This window comes from Leguminivora glycinivorella, chromosome 7, assembly GCF_023078275.1.
Source record: "Leguminivora glycinivorella isolate SPB_JAAS2020 chromosome 7, LegGlyc_1.1, whole genome shotgun sequence".
NCBI lineage: Eukaryota > Metazoa > Arthropoda > Insecta > Lepidoptera > Tortricidae > Leguminivora > Leguminivora glycinivorella.
Genome location: NC_062977.1, coordinates 470,496 through 494,888, shown reverse-complemented (window position 1 = coordinate 494,888; position 24,393 = coordinate 470,496). Strand labels below are relative to the sequence as shown.

At 38.9% G+C, this 24,393-nt stretch overlaps 1 protein-coding gene across 3 annotated transcripts in view; it reads right to left on the bottom strand.

The window, feature by feature from the left end:
- Positions 1-24,393, bottom strand: part of LOC125228319 (rhomboid-related protein 2-like) — a 29,524-nt gene that overhangs the window by 2,108 nt on the left and 3,023 nt on the right. The window contains exons 1-5 of one of the 3 annotated variants that reach the window (XM_048132833.1): positions 8,760-8,907; positions 1,632-2,021; positions 835-987; positions 680-794; positions 136-311 (exon numbers count right to left, since the gene is read on the bottom strand). In XM_048132833.1, the coding sequence (XP_047988790.1) occupies positions 136-311; positions 680-794; positions 835-987; positions 1,632-1,997 (810 nt within the window). In that variant the 5' untranslated portion in view covers positions 1,998-2,021; positions 8,760-8,907. Of the gene's footprint in view, positions 1-135; positions 312-679; positions 795-834; positions 988-1,631; positions 2,022-8,759; positions 8,908-24,393 lie in introns of those variants that run through there. The other 2 variants (XM_048132831.1, XM_048132832.1) reach the window with 2 other exon arrangements.

Sequence of the window (24,393 nt, the reverse complement as noted above, 5' to 3'; positions counted from 1 at the left end):
GTTGGAATGTTGTGTCCCAAATTCTTGGTTAATAATAAGTCGAGCAAATTTAGAAACACCTTCCAAGAACACATACTCTATGTAACGCTTGTCGCTAGCACTGCTGCCCATATACATCCTCAATGAGACACTCACCTAAGGCACACGTTCGGCAGATGCGCCGTCAGCAGCGCGTACACCGCGGCCGACGCGCCAACGACCCGCACCCTTGGTTGCAATGCTCCTGCTCCTAGCGCGCCCGCCGCCAGCCCCGCCGCCCATATCGCGCAGACGCGGGAGCGACCCTGCTCGCGTTCTAGCACCCAGCCAACCTGCAATAGAGGAAAATATACGTAAATAAAAAAGTTTAAAGCGAGCATTTTCTGAGGTAATAAAAAAAAATAAAAGTATCTTTTCTACATCGGGATTTGTAAGTTTATTTTGCTTTACCGCTAGAGCGACAGCTGCCACGGCTTGCGCCGCCACGCGCCCGGTGACCACTGCAGACACTCCACTCCCTGCGAGCACTGCACCACTCCAGCTCGCACAACTCACCGCTAGAGCGACAACGGCGTTGGTGACTAGGTGCGTGGCGGAGGCGTGTATGGCGCCGTAGGAGAGCAGCCGCCACGCACCCGGCGCCCACTGCAGACACCCCACTCCCTGCGAGCACTGCACCACTCCAGCTCGCACAACTCACCGCTAGAGCGACAACGGCGTTGGTGACTAGGTACGTGGCGGAGGCGTGTATGGCGCGGTAGGAGAGCAGCCGCCACGGTGGCTCGCGCCTGGCGCAAACTGCAGACACCCACTCCCTACGAGCACTGCACCACACTCCAGCACACTAGAACTTACCGCTAGAGCAACGATGGCGTTGGTCGCCAGGTGTGTGGCGGACGCGTGTATGGCGCCGTAGGAGAGCAGCCGCCACGGCTCGCGCCACCACGCGCCCGGCGACCACTCCAGGCGCATGCGCGCGCGCTCCGAGCCCCACAGGTACATTGACACCTGCGCAAACGCAATTCTCATTTTAATAAGACTATATGAAGCACAGATTTTTGTGAGTTTATCTAAAAGATTCATTTACAATAAGATATGGCTCTTCTTGAGATTATGGTCAACTAAAGAGTAACTGATAAAATTACAAGAAAATGCTAAAATATACGAAGGAATACGAAGACCATAATCATAATGTGTTAATAATTTATTTCACTTTTGGAATAATGAGAATTCTAAGTATTAAGTAGTGCGTTAATCAAACCACAACGGGACAACGTGATGAAATTATGCATATCAATTTCTCAATTTATGAAATTATTCAAGGAACCTCAATCACGGGTTCGAGGGTTTTACGTAGGTATTGTGAACCAGGAAAATATTTAATCAATATGATTGATTTAATCGTAATGTTAGGTTTTTAAGATAAAAGTATTTGAATATTGTAAATTAATTTAAAGAGCATTAAGAAATGTGCTATTTCCTTTTTTGGCATGACAATTTTTTTGACTAAAAGTTACAAGAAATTAAAAAAATATGTATTAGGTGTGTACGTTTTAAATTGTGCACACAGTCTAAGATTTTCATGGTTCAAGATATGCAAGTTATCAAAAGTAAGTAAGTAGTTCGATGTTGTAAAAAATATATAAACTTACGATTATAATGATAACGGTGAGTATAAAATAAGGCGGTTTGAGAACAGCGTACAACTTCTCCGATCTCTTCTGGAACTTCGTCTTAACTTTGGGCTTCTCTTCTATCGGCTCGACTGGCTTTGTTTCTTGAGGGCGTCCCACACGCCGAGCGTGAGGCCCGCTTGGAGCTTGGGGCTCGGCGGGGAGTCGAGGAGTCGGCGGTGCTCGCCCGGGCTCTTCGTCTCCCGCTCTAACCAAGCCCGGGTAGCGGCAGGCCGGGAAGGCGCCACCCGCCTCGGGGTCCCTCGCGGCGCGTGGACTGGCACCGGCCTGTAGCCCGCTCGGTCTTCCACATCGGCATCGGGCGCCATCGCGACCAACTACCATCTTCCATCAACCGCTCGCTTGCGTCTGTAACCGAGTAACGTAACACTGTAGCGTCGCGGCATATATACGCGTTCCGGGAGGATAATTATTGTTTTAATAAATTAAGTAGACATATGAATATTTCTATAATTGCAACGGGAAATTGATGGGTAATTTGCTTGCGGTTTGTCTGAACTAGAAAATAAAGTAGTATTTTATTTTAGTTTACTATGCATATGCACGTATTCTATTAATATACCGTGCAATTACTCATGTCGATCAAAGCATGGTCAGGGAAAAATGTTTCCAAGGCCACGTTTTCACCTATTGTATTGTATTTATAAAACATTATTCATTTTACAACCCGGAGACAGAGTAGTATTTTGACATAATACACCTCGAGTCAAAACATAATTATGTAGCCTATTATTATGAAACAATACGTCAAAATTGTTAATTTACATTCAACTTTTTTAGTTGCAGAGTTTCAAAGGTGTCCCTTACCTACTGATCCTACTTACCTGCCTGATAATGAATTCACTAAAAATATTTATGGTAATATAAATAGCTACGAACACCAAGAACCTAGCGAAACATCGCCAGAGGGCAGGGGAGTCAAAAACTAGCCGAAAAAACCTAAAGTGATTTATGCATGAGCCCTAATTTACTTTCAATATCAATTACTTTTTGTGTTGATGTTGTACCTAAAACATTGTGTTTGTATTAAGTAAAAAGCATTGTATTAAGTAAAAATTTTACATTGTAACCGTAATTAAGTCCTAAAATTGATAAATCAGCCTTAGTAGTACACGTCAGATTTCTTCAGTAATGCAGACAGGTAGGTACTTAGCCTGGGGCATAAATAGTGTACATTTTATTTATATCCTTTTACTTTACATAAATATAAAATAATTAAATGCAAATACCACTTATCCCTAATAAATACCGTCGGGTTTCCCACAAACAAGGGCCTTGTTTATAATGTATCTCCCAAGACATTAGTATTGCTAACAAATAAATGTCAGTAAATGTTTGACACTGGTCGGCGCTTACACCATATTGTTGATGTGTCAAAAGTCTGCGGTTTTCGTTGCGCGGGCGCAATATTTCGCTAATTGGGTTTTCATAGAAACCCCTAAACAGAGTTACGTTTAGTTTTCCTAACTGTGACGTATGTATTGTTTATTTTGAATGAATTTCGAAGAATGCGTATGTTCATAGTAAAGAAGCGTAAGAGCGTAAGGAATGTTATTGTTTTGAAGGAATATGATTTAAATACATTTGCGAGGTTTAATATTTTAAGTGTTTAGGTTGAGGTCATAGTTTTTACATGTTTATGTAAAAAATCCGATATTTTCTCCTTAGGTACTTTGGTATATTTACCTAATACGATTTTATTGATTAAACTTAAAAGCTTTATTGCCAAAACTCTATATTTGTCTGACTTACTATTCAATCCCCTAACTTCAACCTCTTGCACAATTATTAAAAAATGTGGACACGTGTCTTACTTACAATATCACACTATTGTTTAGCGCAGCCAACTCGACCATTATCATTACCGGCCGTAAAAGGCTAGCATTACCACCATCATCGTTGGCAGCTAGTTGATTTCTCGACGACTTTATAGCAAAGCCATAAGATGTACACTTGACGGACTGACTGATTGACAGAACGTGCTGTTTGTTTGTACAGTCCCTCAGATATATCTAAGCGGGAAAAACGCTCACAAATATTTAAACACGTCGTCCCTTCAGGACACTTCAGGCTTTAGAATACATTTGAGATATATTACGAACTCGGCCGGCCGCTCGAAGATATCTAATAGGGACCGTATACCTACTATTATTGGCAAAACTAATTGTGACTTGTGACCTTTGTTTCGGCGACAAAGTTTATTTTATTGTCTATTAAAAAGTGGTTATACCATCACTTAAACTATAATAAAAACCATTTATGTTTCATAAATTTATTAAAATGGGAATTGACTAAGTTATGTGTTTGCTGCAAAGTACTGTTCAAGAAAAAATAAACAAAGCATTATAGTGACCCTTATATTATATCGACGAGATAAAGACTACCAATGCCTTAGCAAAGATGCTAATATAAAGGAGTGTCAATATTGAATCGACGTGGTGGGTCGGGAGACAATGGAGTGATTGGAACTTGATAGTGTTGTAGACATTCTTTATTAGGAAGCGGATAAGAAAGGATGGATACTCGTACTCTTATTGAACATGAATGATCTTGAAATATGTTTTCTTACGATATAGGAGGCCAACAAGCAGACGAAACTTTTGATGGTAAGCAGTTGCCCATTGGGGTTGGGAGCAACAGAGGGGAGGTAAGTGTCAAAATACTTAAAATGGGAGTACGCTTATTTCTTGAATGCTCGAAGACAGTATTGGTCCAGGAATAAGTACGTGACGCTTCAGTCTACAGTTCAGCTGTGTTGGCAGAAGCTTATAGAGAAAATCACTGTTTTTGAGGATTCCGAACCATTTAAGGGCCACTTGCACCAAGGAATGTGAAGGGTTAACCCACCATTTTATATTGAATTTGACAGATGACAGCCCGTCTGAGTTAAGTGGTTGGTAAGCGGTTAAAAAGTTAAAATAGGAAATGTTGTCGCGTAGATTGGCAAGAAGAAACGACAAACGATTCCTCGGAGAAAGTACTCCCCGTTGTACAACGTAGTACTTGTACGTACGAACTTGTTCACACTTAAATGCATAAGAAAAATCGTGTGTACAGATACACACACACCACATGGAACGCAATGTGCGGTGTGCGCATTACAATGCGTCGTATGACATAACATGCGTGGCAAAAATGGTAACTGTATGTTTTCCGTACGTGTCGAATAGAGCTGTTCAATATTCATCCCTACGCCTAATATGAAGAATGAAGATGCAACACCAGACTAAGTAGCATTGCAACTCGTGCAACGTGCAACGCAATGCAATGCGTTTTCATTGGTACCATCAGTTTAATTTCATAGAACTAATGCAGTTCATTCAAAGGGTATGTTGGAGTAAAATTTGATTGAGTCAAGACCAAACCAAACTAGGTAGTCGTTCGTCATTTTTGGTTACTGGCCAATACACCTGTCAATCGGGTATTGAATTGACATGATTTTAAATTGTTATAGCGACACTTACTATTTAAAGGTCTTGGCATACGTAACAGGAAAAGTTTGGATTTTGTTCCTATGAATAGTACTTATACATAATCAATATGAAGAGTAGATAAGACACTTTTAATTCGATGTAACCCAAAGAAGATACGATTTTTGTAAGCAAGTAAAACATTATATTCTGGGAACTATTAAAATACTAGCTTTTGCCTGCGGCTTCACTCGCGTTAGAAAGAGACAAAAAGTAGCCTATGTTACTCTCCAATCTCTCCATCCCTTCAACTATCTCCACTTAAAAAATCACATCAATTCGTTGCTCCGTTTTGCCGTGAAGGACGGACAAACAAACAGACACACATACTTTCCCATCTATAATATTAGTATGGACTAGCAGGAAACAAGATACAAGTTTATAACAATAACATAGATACCTGCCACCACCTGTCTACATAAGATTACTTTTACAATTTTGATTACTGAATATTAAATGTAATTTGAAAGTTATCTCATAATTGAAGAATAAAAATGGTACAAATGCGACGACAAATTCTGAAAGCTGACCAATCTGTAAGCCCCATCTAACCCCACCAGGCCAACACACCTCACCTAGTTTAGTTTCATCGAACTATTGGTCCGAAACATAATCCAGCACATCTGGAATTCTGACCACGACGTCGGTGTCGTAATAATTTGTGGAAATGTTTGGTAATTAAGCTGTAGATCGTAACTGAATAGTGATCGATAGTGACATTAGAGGTCAATGACCTATACAGTCAGACATACAAAAAACGGAATAATAGACCAATAGCCTAAGTCCTCTCGTGTTGAGAAGAGGCCTTGTCCAGGAGCGGGATCAAAAGATAGTGACACTCTGTCAGAAGTTCATATAAGATGATTCCATACTTCCATACTAATATTATAAATGGCAAAGTGTGTGTGTCTGTTTGTTTGTCCGTCTTTCATGGCAAAACGGAGCGACGAATTGACGTGATCTTTTACGTGGACATAGTTGAAGGGATGGAGAGTGACATAGGCTACTTTTTGTCTCTTTAGCCGCGGGCAAAAGCTATGTAGTAAGAAATAAATGTTGAACAATTGCATTTGAAGAGAAGAAGCGAGAGGAGAATTTTTCCAGCAGAGACTAAATTAGGCTAATAACATAACACATGCAATCATTGCATACCTACTCTTATTGAGGGTTGTAATAAAACTCTAAACAAAAGTTTCCATGAAAACGAAACCTTCATAAAAGATTTCAGTCAAGATTTTATGAACAAAAAAATATATACAAAAATATAACGTAATGCTAAAGCCACTGCCATTTGATATTGACAGATGCATCCAGAGAATCCAGAGCGGAAACTAGGCTTTTCATGGATTCGTTCAGTTTCCGCTGTAATTCACATCTGCTAAATATCAAATTGAAACGCTGAGCCTCATAAAACTTCCTGCCACACTCTAAATAATTACAACCTGTTGTGTACAGTCACCGGCATATATATGTGCTGATTTCTATACCTTGTCACATTAACGTCTTGTTTGAAATGTCATACGAAATCGTCAAACAATTAAAGCGACATGGTACAGAAATCATCACTTAATTTTATTCCGGTGACTGTACTCAAGTTATCGTGAACCTAACCGTAGTTATCGTGACTGTACCTAAGTGTATCAAAAATGTATTCGTAGTTATTATAACATAGATATGGCTAGACAAAGGGACACACAAGGAAGTGTCTGTCTGTCTGGCAACTGTCGAAGGCTGTGTCATCTCAATGAATATAGACAGGACTGTAATACACTCGATGCAGGTGCCAAGAATATCATATTACGTTCTGTCATCAAGTTTATTCGATAAGATTGTATGCCATGCCATTTACAGATGTGGTGCGAAAAGCTTTTCCTTCGTATTTTTCCGGAAACGTTCGTATTTGTCATGCTAGTCCAGACAGTGCAGCAGTGTCAGTACGTCTTGTACTGAGACTGACTGAAATAGCATGACACGTTCGTACGTTTCCGTCAAAATACGAAGGAAATTCTTGTCACACTACTTCTGTATTCTTTTTGTAGGAAATTCTTTTCACACTACATTTGCATACTGTTTAAGACAGTCGAAAAATGTGAAATCATTTTATTTTACACTGTATGTAATTCCCTTTAGCCGAGAATAAATTATTGTTTGTTTATTTTTTCGATGACTCTTGGCGACAATTTGAGATATTATCGATGGTACTTATTGTGACAGGATGGCATTAGTTTTTGGAACACGGTTTTTTTTTTTATACTACGTCGGTGGCAAACAAGCATACGGCCCGCCTGATGTAAAGCGGTCACCGTAACCTATGGACGCCTGCAACTCAAACAGTGTCACAAGCGCGTTGCCACCCTATTAGAAACTTGTACACTCCCTTTTGCTGTGTTAAGTACACAGCAAAAAGGAATGTACAAGCTCTAAGGAGGGTTCGGGTTGCCGACGACTCAAAGGACAATAGACGGAACAAGTTAGTTCCGTAAGTCCTCCCGTCATCAGCACACCGCACCCTCGTTGAGCTCTGGCAGCCTTACTCACCGGCAGGAACACAACACTATGAGTAGGGATACAAATTGAAGTCACTTTTTATAATATATTTTTCACCTTATTACAATGCAATATATAAGATGAAAAAGTGGATACATCTGTTTGTTTTGTAGTCGAGTGTGCAACAAACTTATTTACAAATTTAAAATATAGGTACTAACAGTTTAAACAGAAATATTAGATTTAAGAAAAAGAGGAAAATATCTATAAGTACATAATTGCTCTAGTCCTAAAATAAGCACAGATTTCCTAATTTAATAAGCCCATACCGACTTACGTATATATATACCGACGATCTTGGAAACCGCTCTAACGTTTTTGCTGAAATTTATTACGTGGGGGTTTTCGGCCTTAAATCCCGGAAAACGTGAATTTTCGAGTTTTCATGTGTTTTTCTTTCGCGTTCGTAAACGCAAAATATGATCGTTAACTTCGCCGACCGCGCACCGGCTGGGCGTAGCTCAGTCGTAAGAGGTCGGTCTAATGTTCGCAAGCACATCGCAGTTGTCAGGGCTTCGAATCCCGGCAAGAAATAATGTTTTTGTTTTTGCATGCATTTTTTTTATCTAAAGACGTGATATAATAAAATAGAACCCCCAGATATTTAGTCACCTTATGCTCGATAAAATAAATATGCAATTATTTTGACGCTTCTGCGTAATTAATCAAACGTTGATTGGCATGCAGGTTGTTTGATTATAATGAGTGTGTAATCATCGGTGACTTCTTTTAGTGATAACTTGTCAGCAACGATGTAATTGGCACTGTTATGACTGTTATGAGATTTATTGTACAGTCATATTTTCCTTTACCTACGTTTATTGACTTTATGTTGTGTTTTGTTAATTTTTGTTTATTTTGAATAAAAATTTGGCTGGTTTGATGAGTTCTGTATTTTGGGCTAAGTATACACATTTTTGTAATTGTGTTTTTTTTTGTTATGAAATTTTATCGAAATAAGACAAAATACCTAAAAAAAATTGTGAATCGTAAGTCTCGAATCCGGAGTTTTTTTACAAACCTTGTATAGGTAACAATATGACGTTTTTCAAAATCAAAATTAACTCACCATTTTTTATCAATAACACTTATCACAACAAAATTTATCCCATAAAAATAATCACTCTAAAACACAAACTTGCAATTGTTTTCCACTAAAAATCAAACTTTGTATACATTTCAATGTTTCAGTGACAGATGAGATGTGCGTGTGCGGATCGCGCGGCGCACGATTCAAGACAGATGATGGTAAGAATCAGATGCGCGTGGGCACGGCACGGTGTTATCGCTGGCGGTGGCGGCGCGGGCGCTACCTGCGCCCCGTGACGTCATTACATCTGCTGCGCTGACACTGCGAATTCTCGGCATACAATAAAGATGCACAGGCTTACAGCCAAGAGTAATAGCTATCTTTTTGTAAGTAGTCATCTATTTGTCTCTCTCTCGTTCTTCGGTATTTGTGCGACAGAGCCAGTTGCGTATCGTTCACCACGGATGATTGGTTTTTATGTTTATTTATTAGTTAATTTTACAACTGTAGATAAACGTGTTCTAAAGGAGTTAGAAAAGTTGCGTTGGACTTGATATGACACGCTGGGTACGAGCACCCTGTGAGTCACGTGACATCACTATAGAATATTTAGGTGATGTTTATGTTCTGCGGTAAATAGTACAGTGATTTCTGCATATGATTTTGGATTCTGTGAAATCATAAGTAATAAATAAGGTAGGTACATACAGGCTGTAATTACCCTCATTCGGGTAGTCAGGTCAGGTGTCGTCAGGTGTCGGTCAAACTGTGAATTTGCCGATAGTCCGAATCTGAAGTCCATTTTCCGCTATCTCTAACCGTTTCTGAGCTATGACGTCTTGAACTTGACAGATTTTTCAGGTAGTCGTGAATGCCGTGATATTTTTATTGGTAGCGACAGTCACCGCATTTATTGCTTTTTTATTTTGTAATGCTAAAAGTTCACAATAATAAGAAAATATATCTGATCATGTCATAATTGAAATAATCCCTGTTATTTTTTCTCAGTAATCATTATACCTTTGTTAATACAGCATAATATAATTCTGAATATCATCTTACGTTGGTAAAATTCTTTCAATACCATTTATACATTTTTAGGCCCGCGCCAGATGCGTGACCAAAAAAAGATTGGAATAAATCGAAGCCTGCAGGTTGGCGCCAGGTGCACTCACAAGTAACATCTGGCCACGCGTTGCTACGCGACGCGACGCAGGTAGCGAGATGAAGGGAAACAGCATAGCGCGATCTTGACAGTCGTCTTGATTTAATGTAGGTTTATGTATCGGAGTTGGAAGGTTATATTAATAATCTAACCACAAAATTAATATTTTGAAAAACCCCCGACCGCGACATAGTGGACCGATTTTCATGAAACATGGCTAAGAACACTCCCGACTTACTCAGCTTTCAGACAAACATTTTTTAAATCGGTTCATCCGTTCGGGAGCTACGATGCCACAGACAGACACACACACAGACAGACAGACAGACAGACAGACAGACAGACAAACAGACAGACAAACAGACAGACAGACAGACAGACAGACAGACAGACAGACAGACAGACAGACAGACAGACAGACAGACAGACAGATAGACAGACAGACAGACAGACAAACACACACACAGACAGACACGTCAAACTTATAACACCCCGTCGTTTTTGCGTCGGGGGTTAATAACCGCATTTACGATGGATAAAATACGCAACAATGTCAACTTGACAAATGTATAATTGTATATACCTAAGTATTAACCCTCCCTCACTACTTTCTATTCAAAAAGTGCGAAACGGGCTCTATTTCGAAGCCTGTCATCTAAACAAGACACTTATCAACCAAGACAATCCACTGATCTTCATACATTAAGGCATAAAGGTCACATTAAAATTTAAAACTAGTTAACTGGGAATAAATCGCATCGGAGCCTGCAGGTTGGCGCCAGGTGCGCGGCGAACTAACATGTGACTGCGCACGATCATGCGCAGGTAGTCTAATAAATAGCGAACCAGCCTAACTGGACCTCGAGATCCTAGTACACCTATTACCTAGAATCCCTGATACAAAACCAATGTGCTCCTTATTTTATGGTTGGCAGGATAATACAGTGATTGACCCTAGTGTCCCATAGAAAGAAAGTGCTAACGGCAGGCCTAAGATTAAGCGCAATGCAATGGCGAAGTTTAAATTACATCTTTCAATACATACACATTAAACTGAAAAATTTCCGAAATGTTTTATATCTATTAACACGTTAGGCCAAACTGATAATTAACTATCAATTTATTTATTTATATGTTGACTCCGACTCTGTAAACGATTGGAATAATTCCAGGATGAACACCCGGCGCGTGCGCACCTGCCACATGCCACATCACAAAAAACTGTCGTGACAATGTTGACTTGTATAATCTGAAACCGGGACCGGGGTAGGTACCTAGCCAACGTCACAAGCATTCCGCTTCGTAAGCGACCGTCAGGGACCGGACAACCCCTTCCGCGCTACAAGCCTTTCATTGGGAATCCCTAACGTAAGGACGACCCAATCGAGAGGCTCTCCCTTTCGAACTGCAAGCCCATTTAATTATGTAAATATGTATGTATGCATGTAAATATACAGTGTTGGCCGAAAATCAATACAATTAACCATTAACATTACACATTGAAAACGTTAATTGCCAACATAAAAACAAGCAGTTTTCGTCATCCAACTCGCCTTGATGAGTTAATTGGGTGAGCAGTTCCTAAGATAGAGCTGATGCTGAACCCTGGCTTTTCCCAGGGGAACGCGGGTTTGGTTTAACATAGGCAAGCGCGGTTTTCGTCATCGGACTTGTATTGATGAGTACTTGAGTGAGCAGTAACCAAAGTAGAGCTGATGCTGAACCCTGGCTTTTCCCAGGGGAACGCGGGTTTGGAGTAACATAGGCAAGCGCTGTTTTCGTCATCGGACTTGTTTTGATGAGTACTTGAGTGAGCAGTAACCAAGGTAGAGCTGATGCTGAACCCTGGCTATTCCTAAGGGAACTCGGGTTTCGTGCAACATAGGCAAACGCTGTTTTCGTCATCGGACTTGTATTGATGAGTCCTTGAGTGAGAAGTAACCAAGGTAGAGCTGATGCTGAACCCTGGCTTTTCCCAGGGGAACGCGGGTTTGGAGTAATATAGGCAAGCGCTGTTTTCGTCATCGGACTTGTCTTGATGAGTACTTGTGTGAGCAGTAACCAAGGTAGAGCTGATGCTGAACCCTGGCTATTCCTAAGGGAACTCGGGTTTCGTGCAACATAGGCAAACGCTGTTTTCTTCATCGGACTTGTATTGATGAGTACTTGAGTGAGCAGTAACCAAGGTAGAGCTGATGCTGAACCCTGGCTTTTCCCAGGGGAACGCGGGTTTGGAGTAACATAGGCAAGCGCTGTTTTCTTCTTCGGACTTGTCTTGGTGAGTACTTGTGTGAGCAGTAACCAAGGTAGAGCTGATGCTGAACCCTGGCTATTCCTAGAGGAACGCGGGTTTGGAGTAACATAGGCAAGCGCTGTTTTCGTCATCGGACTTGTCTTGATGAGTACTTGAGTGAGCAGTAACCAAGGTAGAGCTGATGCTGAACCCTGGCTATTCCTAGGGGAACTCTGGTTTCGTGCAACATACGCAAACGCTGTTTTCGTCATCGAACTTGTTTTGATGAGTACTTGAGTGAGCAGTAACCAGGGTAGAGCTGATGCTGAACCCTGGCTATTCCTAAGGGAACTCGGGTTTCGTGCAACATAGGCAAACGCTGTTTTCGTCATCGGATTTGTCTTGATGAGTACTTGAGTGAGCAGTAACCAAGGCAGAGCTGATATTGAACTCTGGCTGTACCTAGGGGAACTTAGGTTTGGTGCAACATAGACAAACCCGGTTTTCGTTATAGGCCCTGCCTTTATGAGGACTTGGGTGCGCAGTACCCAAGCCAGCGCTGTAGCTGAGACCTGGTGGTACCTAGGGGAACTCAGGTTCGGTGCAATATAAATAAACGCTGTTTTCTGTTCATAGTATGTTCATAGTAAGTTTTAAAGACGAGTCTAAGATATTTTACACAAAACATACTATGAACAGAATCTGAACACCATAGAATCTGTCAAACTATTTCTGTTGATTGTTGTGAATTCTATGAAGATCGTTTGAAACAGAAATACTTTTCTGGTGGCAATCAAGCATACAGCCCATCTGATAGTAAATAGTTACCGCAGTCTATGGACGCTTGGAACTCCAGTATTCTCTTTATTCCCTGTGTTACTATTAGTGAAATCGACTGTACTTAATTTTGATATTCAAATGGACATACATACGTATTTTTTTAGACATAAATAAAGTGATTTATATATGGCAAATTAATAAATTTGTTATAACTACTTGATGGTAATATTCACTTCTGGTAGGATTTTTGACAGTTAATATAATGTTTTATGCCTAACTTGACATTGCATGAAATATTTCTGTATTATAATGCACCGAAACTAGAGTTGCCCTAGATACCGCCAGGGCTCAGCTACAGCGCTGTCTTGGCTATTGCGTACCCAAGTCCTCGTCAAGACAAGTCCGATGACGCAAACAGCGTTTGCCTATGTTACACCAAACCCGAGTTCCCCTAGGTACAGCCAGGTTTCAGCATCAGCTCTATCTTGGGTACAGCTCACCCAAATACTCATTAAGACAAGTCCAATGACGAAAACAGCGTTTGCCTGTGTTACACTAAACCCGAGTTCCCCTAGGTGCAAACAGAGTTCAGCATCAGCTACACTTCGGGTACTGCTCACTCGAGTGCTCATCAAGACAAGTCCGATGACGAAAACAGCGTTTGCCTGTGTTACACTAAACCCGAGTTCCCCTAGGTGCAGCCAGAGTTCAGCAACAGCTGGACTTTGGGTACTGCTTGCTCGAGTACTCATCAAGACAAGTCCGATGACGAAAACAGCGTTTGCCTGGGTTACACTAAACCCAAGTTCCCCTAGGTGCAGCCAGGGTTCAGCATCAGCTAAATTTCGGGTACTGCTCACTCGAGTACTCATCAAGACAAGTCCGATGACGAAAACAGCGTTTGCCTGTGTTACACTAAACCCGAGTTCCCCTAGGTGCAGCCAGGGTTCAGCATCAGCTGGACTTTGGGTATTGCTCACTCGAGTACTCATCAAGACAAGTCCGATGACGAAAACAGCGTTTGCCTGTGTTACACTAATCCCGAGTTCCCCTAGGTACAGCCAGGGTTCAGCATCAGCTGGACTTCGGGTACTGCTTGCTCGAGTACTCAACAAGACAAGTCCGATGACGAAAACAGCGTTTGCCTGGGTTACACTAAACCCAAGTTCCCCTAGGTGCAGCCAGGGTTCAGCATCAGCTGGACTTCGGGTACTGCTCACTCGAGTACTCATCAAGACAAGTCCGATGACGAAAACAGCGTTTGCCTGTGTTACACTAATCCCGAGTTCCCCTAGGTACAGCCAGAGTTCAGCATCAGCTGGACTTCGGGTACTGCTTGCTCGAGTACTCATCAAGACAAGTCCGATGACGAAAACAGCGTTTGCATGTGTTACACTAAACCCGAGTTCCCCTAGATGCAGCCAGGATTCAGCATCAGCTGGACTTCGGGTACTGCTCACTCGAGTACTCATCAAGACAAGTCCGATGACGAAAACAGCGTTTGCCTGTGTTACACTAAACCCGAGTTCCCCTAGGTGCAGCCAGAGTTCAGCATCAGCTGGACTTTGGGTACAGCTTGCTTGAGTACTCATCAAGACAAGTCCGATGACGAAAACAGCGTTTGCCTGGGTTACACTAAACCCAAGTTCCCCTAGGTGCAGCCAGGGTTCAGCATCAGCTGGATTTCGGGTACTGCTCACTCGAGTACTCATCAAGACAAGTCCGATGACGAAAACAGCGTTTGCCTGTGTTACACTAAACCCAAGTTCCCCTAGGTGCAGCCAGGGTTCAGCATCAGCTGGACTTCGGGTACTGCTCACTCGAGTACTCATCAAGACAAGTCCGATGACGAAAACAGCGTTTGCCTGTGTTACACTAAACCCGAGTTCCCCTAGGTGCAGCCAGGGTTCAGCATCAGCTGGACTTCGGGTACTGCTCACTCGAGTACTCATCAAGACAAGTCCGATGACGAAACCAGCGTTTGCCTGTGTTACACTAAACCCGAGTTCCCCTAGGTACAGCCAGGGTTCAGCATCAGCTAGACTTCGGGTACTCATCAAGACAAGTCCGATAAAAAAACCGGCCAAGAGCGTGTCGGGCCACGCTCAGTGTAGGGTTCCGAAGTTTTCCATATTTTTCTCAAAAACTACTGAACCTATCAAGTTCAAAACAATTTTCCTAGAAAGTCTTTACAAAGTTCTACTTTTGTGATTTTTTTCATATTTTTTAAACTTATGGTTCAAAAGTTAGAGGGGGGGACGCACTTTTTTTCCTTTAGGAGCGATTATTTCCGAAAATATTAATATTATCAAAAAGCAATCTTAGTAAACCCTTTATTCATTCTTAAATACCTATCCAACAATAATTATATCACACGTTGGGGTTGGAATGAAAAAAAAATTAGCAGCCCCCACTTTACATGTAGGGGGGGTACCCTAATAAAACATTTTTTCCATTTTTAACCCCCGACGCAAAAACGAAGGGGTGTTATAAGTTTGACGTGTCTGTCTGTGTGTATGTCTGTCTGTCTGTCTGTCTGTCTGTCTGTCTGTTTGTCTGTCTGTCTGTGTGTGTGTCTGTCTGTGGCATCGTAGCTCTCGAACGGATGAACCGATTTTGATTTAGTTTTTTTTGTCTGAAAGCTGAGTTAATCGGGAGTGTTCTTAGCCATGTTTCATGAAAATCGGTCCACTAGGTCGCGGTCGGGGGTTTTTTCAAAATTTTAATTTTGTGGTTAGGTTAGGTTATAAATATTGCTATATTAGGTGTAGCGATTATTTATTTTTGCACTCTGTTGGCGTGATTGATATACATATTGGGACCAAATTTCAGCTTTCGAGTGCTAACGGTTACTGAGATTATTCGCGGACGGACGAACGGATTTGGTATTGAAAATTGAACCTTATAAACTCGCGCGATATGCTATAAGGGAGAGCAAATAAAACCCAATATAAGGCTTACCCTTATGGCGTTAGGCTGAGCCGATGATAAGGGTTTTGAAAGGGTATTGGGCTATTTTAGGTAAGAGCTTTCGTTAGGGCTTTAAAAGCAAAATGAAAGGGTATCGCGCCAAAAGGGTAGGGTAAGTTAAGCCTAACGAAATACCCATACAAAACCCCGTATAAGGGATAGCGGGCCGGTCCCTGGCGACCGTAGCTCGCTCTCCTTGTCACTCTTCTAATAATGGCGCGACAGAGCCAGGCTGCGTTTCGAACGCAGCGTAGCATCAACGACTGTCATTTTGGCTAGTAAGGCAGCAAAGCTTAGCGTGAACATATATCGCATGCGTATGGTTTTCTTGGAGTAGAATTCTTATATTGCTACGCTAAGACCGTCGCTTAAAGAAAAGAAAATGAAAATAAAAGCCTAGAAATGTTGACACTATGTTTTGTACGTTCCATATTTTATATTTTGACACTGATGGTATTTGGCTAGACGAGGCTAATATAAGTAAAATAACTTTCTTTACGTGTAAATCAACTCTATACTCGTAGCATAAAAGCACCTTTGTCATCCGCCTTTGCCTGCGCTTTGCCTGTGTGGTGACGGGTTAAGAATTTCACCACCCCCTTTCTTTCCGTGGGTGTCGTAGAAGGCGACAATGGGATATGGGTTAAATTGTGGCGTAGGCGAGAGGCTGGCAACCTGTCACTGCAATGTCACAGTTTCGTTTTCTTTCAACCCCTTATTTGCCAAGAGTGGCACTGAAGCTTTAGTAGTTTCATGTACCCCTTTATGGGATATGTCACCCCTTTATGGGATACAGGCGTGATTGTATGTATGTATGTATGTATGTATGTATGTATGTATGTATGTATGTATGTATGTATGTATGTTGTCATCCGCATAGAAATATTTACACTGCATATCTTGTTGAAAACACAAGCACATGCACTAATGGGCAACGCTGAACGTTGTGAAGCAGGTGGTGGTGATGTTATGATAATAAAGGTTTTTTGTCATTGTGAAAACAAAGAGGTGTAAGTATCTTCTTTGTATGTACTCGTATAATATGTGGTGGAGATGTGTGAAGATTTAAAACACCGATCACAGGTGCCTGGCGGCTTTGGTTAAAATCAGCACGTGTATTAGAAACTTTTAAAATAGGTACGTATTTAAGAAAAACTAAATGTACAACTGACAGTTTCAATTATAGTTCCATGAAGTATCGGCCTGTCTAGAAAAAAACATCAAAAAGAGGCAGGTCAGACAGATGCGCGTTGTAAATTGTAATTCAACAAAACGTACCAATTGTAAATTCATGTCTGATGTCTGTAATTACATAATATATGCATGTTTCTTTGCTGCATCATTTTGGCGAATAGATGCAGCTATCCGCAAAAGTAAAGCAGCAAATATAATAAATAAAATGACAGTCGGGTGGCATACGGCACCATAGGGCAGTTTTGTCTGAGTATCGGGTTATAAAAAGGTAAAATTTGACATGGAGACATTTTGAGTCCAAGGAAAGAACATACATATTACGAAATTTCTTCCTAAAGGGGCTAAAAAGAGTATCAAGTAAAATAAGAGACGATAAGACGATGGTGTGGTAAAAATCTTAGTGTAGGTGCTATTCACATTTACAAAAACCAATTGCTACTGCTATTCCATGTTCATCGTATAAGAACATTGTTATGTAAACTAAATACGCAAATATTCCTCACAACTGGTAGGCGTTTGTTTGCCACGCGTAAGGTCGTGTGGCGTGATCTCGCTAATTTGTGTGTTTCGATTCGATACTTAGCAGACATACATTGAGTATCAAAGAAAATCATTCAAAATAATGCTAGTTTGGTTTGGTATTTTAAGTTATTCTTTAATGGTCGCTTATGGCTCTAAGTACAAAAAAATATAACAGATAAATATTAAAGCCTGCACAATATATCGTGTATACATTATATCACAAAAAATCTCGATGCCAAATAAATCCAATATAAAATTGTCAACGAATGGATTGACCATATTTCTGCATAGGAATTTCAAGGTTGTAAGGAATTTCGGGTGCAAGTCAGCTCGGGTTCTCGTTTCAAGAACTGATTTTTCTAGATCTGTATATAAAGAGGCTACCTATGCGTTATTCAATTTAAAAATTTAAGAAATAAAGGGACTCCCTAACCAACGCACTTTACGCATAATTCGTTCCACATCCATAAATGTTTACCAAAAACTTAGTGTCGCAAATGTGCAACAGATGCAACATCCTTTCGTTACAGACGCCCGGAAACCGGCAGGTGAAGGCCAAGGCCAGGAATTAGGGTTTGCTCCCGGGAAATACCGGTACCGAAAGTACCGGGAATTCCCGGGATTTTTGACCAAGCAAAGAACCGGGAAATCAACTTGAAAAATCCCGGTACTTTCGGTACTTTCGGGAAATATTTTTAGTGACATTTTTGCTACAAAATTTATTTATTTCTGTTTATATTATTTAAACAGTTCATTTTTGCTACAAAATTTATTTATTTCTGTTTATATTATTTAAACAGTTAAAAAATAGACGTAGATACAGGAACACGCGCTTAATCACTATTTAATAGCGTTTGGCAGGCAACCTGGCCACCGCGATACCCTAACTAGCCCCACTAGCCAGCTCAGTAGTCGAGTTTTGTATTTTTGTTGAATGTTTGTTATTATAATTTGTGTATTTATTTTTTCTCTCTCAATCTCATTTGACTCATTTCTCTGCATGTTATAAAACTGTGTTCGCGAATTTTGCGATAGACTCAAAAACTACTAAAGGGATATTTATGCGTTTTTCACCTATACGAGGGGCGTTCAATAAGTAATGATAATGAGTATTAAAACATAAGAATGTAAGTATCCTTATATTTTTATAATTAAAAGTAACTCTTTTGTGATTTATTTACATATTTAATTTTTTCAATTATTATTTTTTTGCCCCCTTTAAAAATTAAAATCTTAACGATAGTCTAAATACCATGTCAGTAAGCACTTCACTTCATTATACTTCAGAGTAGCGATTATATTACAATTTTATTTAAAGCTCGGATATAAAATATTAATGATCCTTATATTGCCTTCAATATTAGGTATGTCACTTGTAGCTTTAAATACACTAACTTGAGCAGCACCCTCGGCAATTTGAGGGTTCGGCCCTGTCGACTGTCATTTTGAAGGACAAAAACATTATTATTTGTTTGTTTAAAATGTTCTTATTGTAACTAATTATTTTTTTAATATTAAAATGATTGTATGTTCTTCTTTAATACTAACGTAATTTTGTTTCCAATCTATATTCTCAATTTTCGTGATAATCTGTAAAAATCGTGAACATGACCCAAAACAGCACCTATATTTTTTTTGGATACCATACCGTTTGAAAATGTATCTATACGAACTTTTTTTATTGCTGTTACTAACAAAGGATAAACCCAGCTTTAATTTAAAGTATGATTATTTTTGATATTCATGTCAGAAATGAACTCACGACATGTCAAATATTCATGAAAACATGCTCTTATTTTACTGAAAATTTTCATCCCCTACCTTGTGTCAATTATTTACATATCAAAGAAAAACAAATGAAAGTAGTAAAAATTTGAATTATGCAATTTCACTTTAATGAGTACTGCTACATGGACAAGTTAAGAAAAATTAAATCAAGATACAGGAACATATCCATTCTCATTATTTTTTGAACGTCCCTCGTAGAGTGAATAGAGTGATTCTTGAGGAATGTTTAAGGTTTTCTTATTATAAATTGATTATTAAAACATGACTGTGTGTATATTTGTGCTAAAAGTCGGTAAAAATCACGCTGCTTAAGACTTATAAGAAAATAATGTATGGTTGAATTGTCGCTCTGATACATAAATGTAGGTCTAGAAAAAAAGTCGGCAATGGCTTATGTCTAACTTTTAATGATAACTGCTAGAAACTCGCATAACTTTTAAAAAATGTTTACATATATTGTGATATTACGGTATTCCACAGAAATTTCCAGAAAATGGCTATTTTTCTCGAGAACGTTCCCTCTGACTAGCAAAAAATAGTGCACCACTTCAAATGTTTTGTTTCCTTTAGTTTACATTATTTGATTCAAATTACATGTTTGGGGAATTTTGTGAGGTTTTACTGCCGGTCTATAATCAATTATTATATTTCATTAATAGTATTTGTCTTATTTCTTTTACTAAGCGATTAAGCTTCTCCCAGTAATGGCAGATCGCTTAATCGGAGCAATGTATTGCAACGGTAACCATTGGTGCCTATGGTTGCCAATAGTCGGGTTTAGGCAGAATTCTTCACGATTTTTTGTCGATGTTGCACGGTATAATCTCACTATGAAAATGACTACGAAATAAAAAAAGGCAGATAAAATAATACGCCGAGCTAATCCGGTGCGGTTCGGTTATGGTAATATAATAATAAAAGACGTAAAATGCAAAAAAAATATGTTGTTTTATTTGAAAAAGCGAAAAAATTAGACCAGTCCCGAAAGTACCGAAAATCCCGGGAAATCCCGGTTCCATATTGCTTCGGTACCGAAAATCCCGGTTCTTTAAAACAGTACCGGTACTGCAATCCCTACCAGGAATAGCTCCAGCAAAATGCTTTTTGCTTTACGAGCCGCTCGAGGCGAGCACTCGAAATGGAGTTTTATATCTTGTTAGATGGCGTCGGCAGTATAACTGCCAATAACACTTGTTGCTTTATTTTTATACGATTTATTGTAATGGTTTTGGTAATAAAAGGGTGGAAATAATAATGGTAAGATTGGTTGTCTGACTTGTCAGTCTATGAATGTTAAGGAAAATAATTTCAACACATCTGTCATCGCTAATTTTTCACATCAAAACCAATACAAATTTCAAATTTAAATTAATTTCGTTTATTTCTATAAATTGAAATAGATATCATACACGAAAGAAAAAACGGCAAGGCCACGCGTAAGCTGAAGACCCGGGTTCGATACCCGGCTCGGCCACCAGTGGGCCTTGCCGTTTTTTTTCATATTTTTTAAACTTACGGTTCAAAAGTTAGAGGGGGGGGACGCAGTTTTTTTTCCTTTAGGAGCGATTATTTTTCTTTCGTGTATGATATCTATTTCAATTTATAACTTTTTATATATAGTAGTGTGACTACTTCCGCGGACGGACGGACGGACGGACGGACGGACGGACGGACGGACAGACAGACAAAAAAAGAACAAATCAAAAATATTAAATAAAATAATTTGATTTGTTCTCCAGTTGTTCGTTTATTTCTCTCAAAATTTATAATTAATTTAACTGATCGAATTTGGTTCAAACTTTTACTAGCACTGCGTGTGTTATTAATGTTATTATGTAATATATGTACCTACATATTTTATTCTGAACTGCATAAGCCAGAGGAAAGAGGAAAGTATTTTGAAACCTCATTACCCATTTAGGGCAGAGGAAACATTGGGCTCGAAAGAGGCGAGAACTTCGACAAACATATGTGGCATACTTGATAATAGTTACGTATCGTCAGTAGCACATATTATGTACCATCAGCTGCAAAAGTGCATGGCGAATTTATCAATGAATTCATTCTCTTTCTCCATGCAATTTTGCAGCTCACTGTATTTATTATATATGTGGAAAGTTTTAACCCCTGCAACGCCATCGTCCAAATTGTCTGTGACAGATCTGGAACAAGACGTTTGAGGGGTTAAGCTTTTTTTAATTACTTTATCACTAATGTAAGGCGTTTTGAAGTTAGGGGTACAATATTGTGTTAAATAGATTGGGTTAACCAGTGTGGTGAGTAAATTGACGCTTTTGTTATAACCAATTTAATGTATTCCCCTCCCTATTCTTTACAATGAGGTCTGCCCATAGGCTACATTGCCTACATTGGTTTTGTAAAAGCCTTTGTACACTTAAAAATAACAACCCATTTACCTGATTACTTGTGCTAGTTATTCTTATAAAAAGACGCGTCGATAGCGCGGCCTACTGTGGGCAAGCGTAACCCAAATCAGTCCACAAAGTTTACAAAATAGCGTGCGTATAAGTGAAGCCTGGCCTTTGATATCAATGTAAGTAGGTACATAGAGGTATTATTAAAAGTGGTATTGAGATCTCAAACTGCGTATCTTTAGCTGACATACGACTTTGGTACTAACATATTTTAAGGTGAATTGGGGTAATTTCGAAAGTCGTCTAACTTTGAAAGTCACATAAAAATCACCATTATTTCCATCATATCAAGATTCCACTTTCGATATTACCCGAGCATTTCAGTGCTTCGAAACTACCCCACTCACCTTATATGATAATTGTTTTTGAATACTAAAATTCTGCTATAAAAATTTTCTCCCTACCTATATTATCTTGTTATCTTGTTGTTGTGTTGTTGTGTTGTGTTCTTGTGTCTTGTATTATCTTGTTATTATCATCGACATAAAAAGTAGGTAAACGAAAAACTTCACCTTCCTTGATACTACATTGCATTCTATTGAAAATTTATAACAATTTATTTTCCACGACATTGTCTCTTGCATAGGCTCTAAAAACTTTCTTATAATAATAAAATCTCTAAAATTAGCTTCACAACCACAATTCACAATATTCGTATTCGTACTTCAAATTGTCTTAATACATAACTTGGAAATATATTATTGAATTGTTTGTTGATTTACGAGAACTAAATCAGGTTATCATTTTCACAGAATAGCTACGTATTGAAGTCGGTTACTAATTAAATGTTAATACGCTGTAAGAGGAATTCTTGTCTGTATACTTAAGGATTCTAAAGAACTGTTTGTCGTCACATTTTATTTGGACGTAAACCAGATTTTTTAAAAAAAAAGGGAAAATTTTGACTACATAGGTAATCTGATTAGGCAAGGTTAGCTACTTTGTCTATGTTTAAATATAAATAGAATACTAATAATTTGCAGTAGGAGGCGCCTCGGGGTTCCCCAGAAGACGATCACATAATTTTCCTCGGCGCTCAATTGTTTGTATAGTGTGTACCTTTTGAGGAAATTTTACATTTATTGTTTGTATTTTTAAGGAAATTCTATTGTTGTTTATATTTATACACATATCAACCACCTACTCATAAAAATTTAGCTCCCGATCTTTACAAACATCAAAAGTATGCAGTAATAAGTAAATTGCATAAAAATTATATTATAAATAAATAATACATACATACATACATAAAATCACGCCTGTATCCCATAAAGGGGTAGGCAGAGCACATGAAACCACTAAAGCTTCAGGGCCACTCTTGGCAAATAAGGGGTTAAAAGAAAACGAAACTGTGGCAGTGGTATTGTGGCATTTTTATGTATGTACCATATTATGTAGATAATAAAATAAGATAAAATAACGGTGACAGTGCCTATATGTAATTTTAATAAAGGTCCTTTAAAAAAAATCTCAGGTGTCGTCTATGGCTATTTTTAGAGTGATACCATAGTAACGAGTGTAACGAGCGTAATAGACACAATGCCTAATGATGATGACACGCTGACCAACATGTCAAACAAGACAGTAACGAACTGCAATTATCCTTAAACAAAATTAGCCTCTGTAAAAAACAAGGAAACAATAAAACAAAGTAGGCAAATAAAACATTATTTACAAAAACAATTGTTCAGGTCAATTACGTTGACATTGAAATTTGAAAAGCACTAAGTAACTTACAGGCTCAAAATTTAAATCTGATATTTTTGTCGTTTATTATAATTAGAATGCACCTGTAGGTACTTACAGGTACAGAAATTGAAATAAATAAATAGTAAAACTGTCTCTAAGTATAGGTTCGCGTCCCACTTCCAGGCTAAGACCTCCTCTTGTAAAATAAATATTTATTTTTAAATAATGATTTACACATATTTACAGAAACTAAATTGTTAGCATCTGTGTATCTTATTTTTTCGTTTAGGTATACTTACTTATTTTATAAAAATAGCCACACAATACCATAACAGAGCGCATTGTTTATTTATAGTCCGATAAAAACAGGAAACCAATAAGTTTATTATGTAATAGGTACGCTATCAAAGCTTGTAATTGTACAATTGTAGTAACATTGTGTTGTGTTGCGTGTGAATCATTTGGTAGTGAACTTGGCACACGACACGAGTGCTTATCGCGGAGTCATGAACACTTCTAGTTTGCGTCTAAGATGCGTCAGTAAATAGTTTAAAAATATTTAAATAATAACACATTTAAACAAAATAACACAAAAATGTAGGTAATCTTACTGTTCTATAGTCACGGATGCAAGCCAAAAATTGTATTTTGAGTTAGCTCTACGCAAATTTAATTGAATAATTATGTAAAGAAATCAAGTGTGTCCCGAATAGTTCTTTCTTTTCAAAATTAGAATAAAAAACTCGAGCCCCACTCCACACTACTAAATAATATAAAATGTTTTTAACTGACCTTATAAAAGGGTTAATCCTTATTAGATTTTTCTGAAGTTGCGTAATTTTTATTTTATTTTAATTGTTGTTTGAAGAGGTTTGAAACTCAATGTTATTGTTTTTT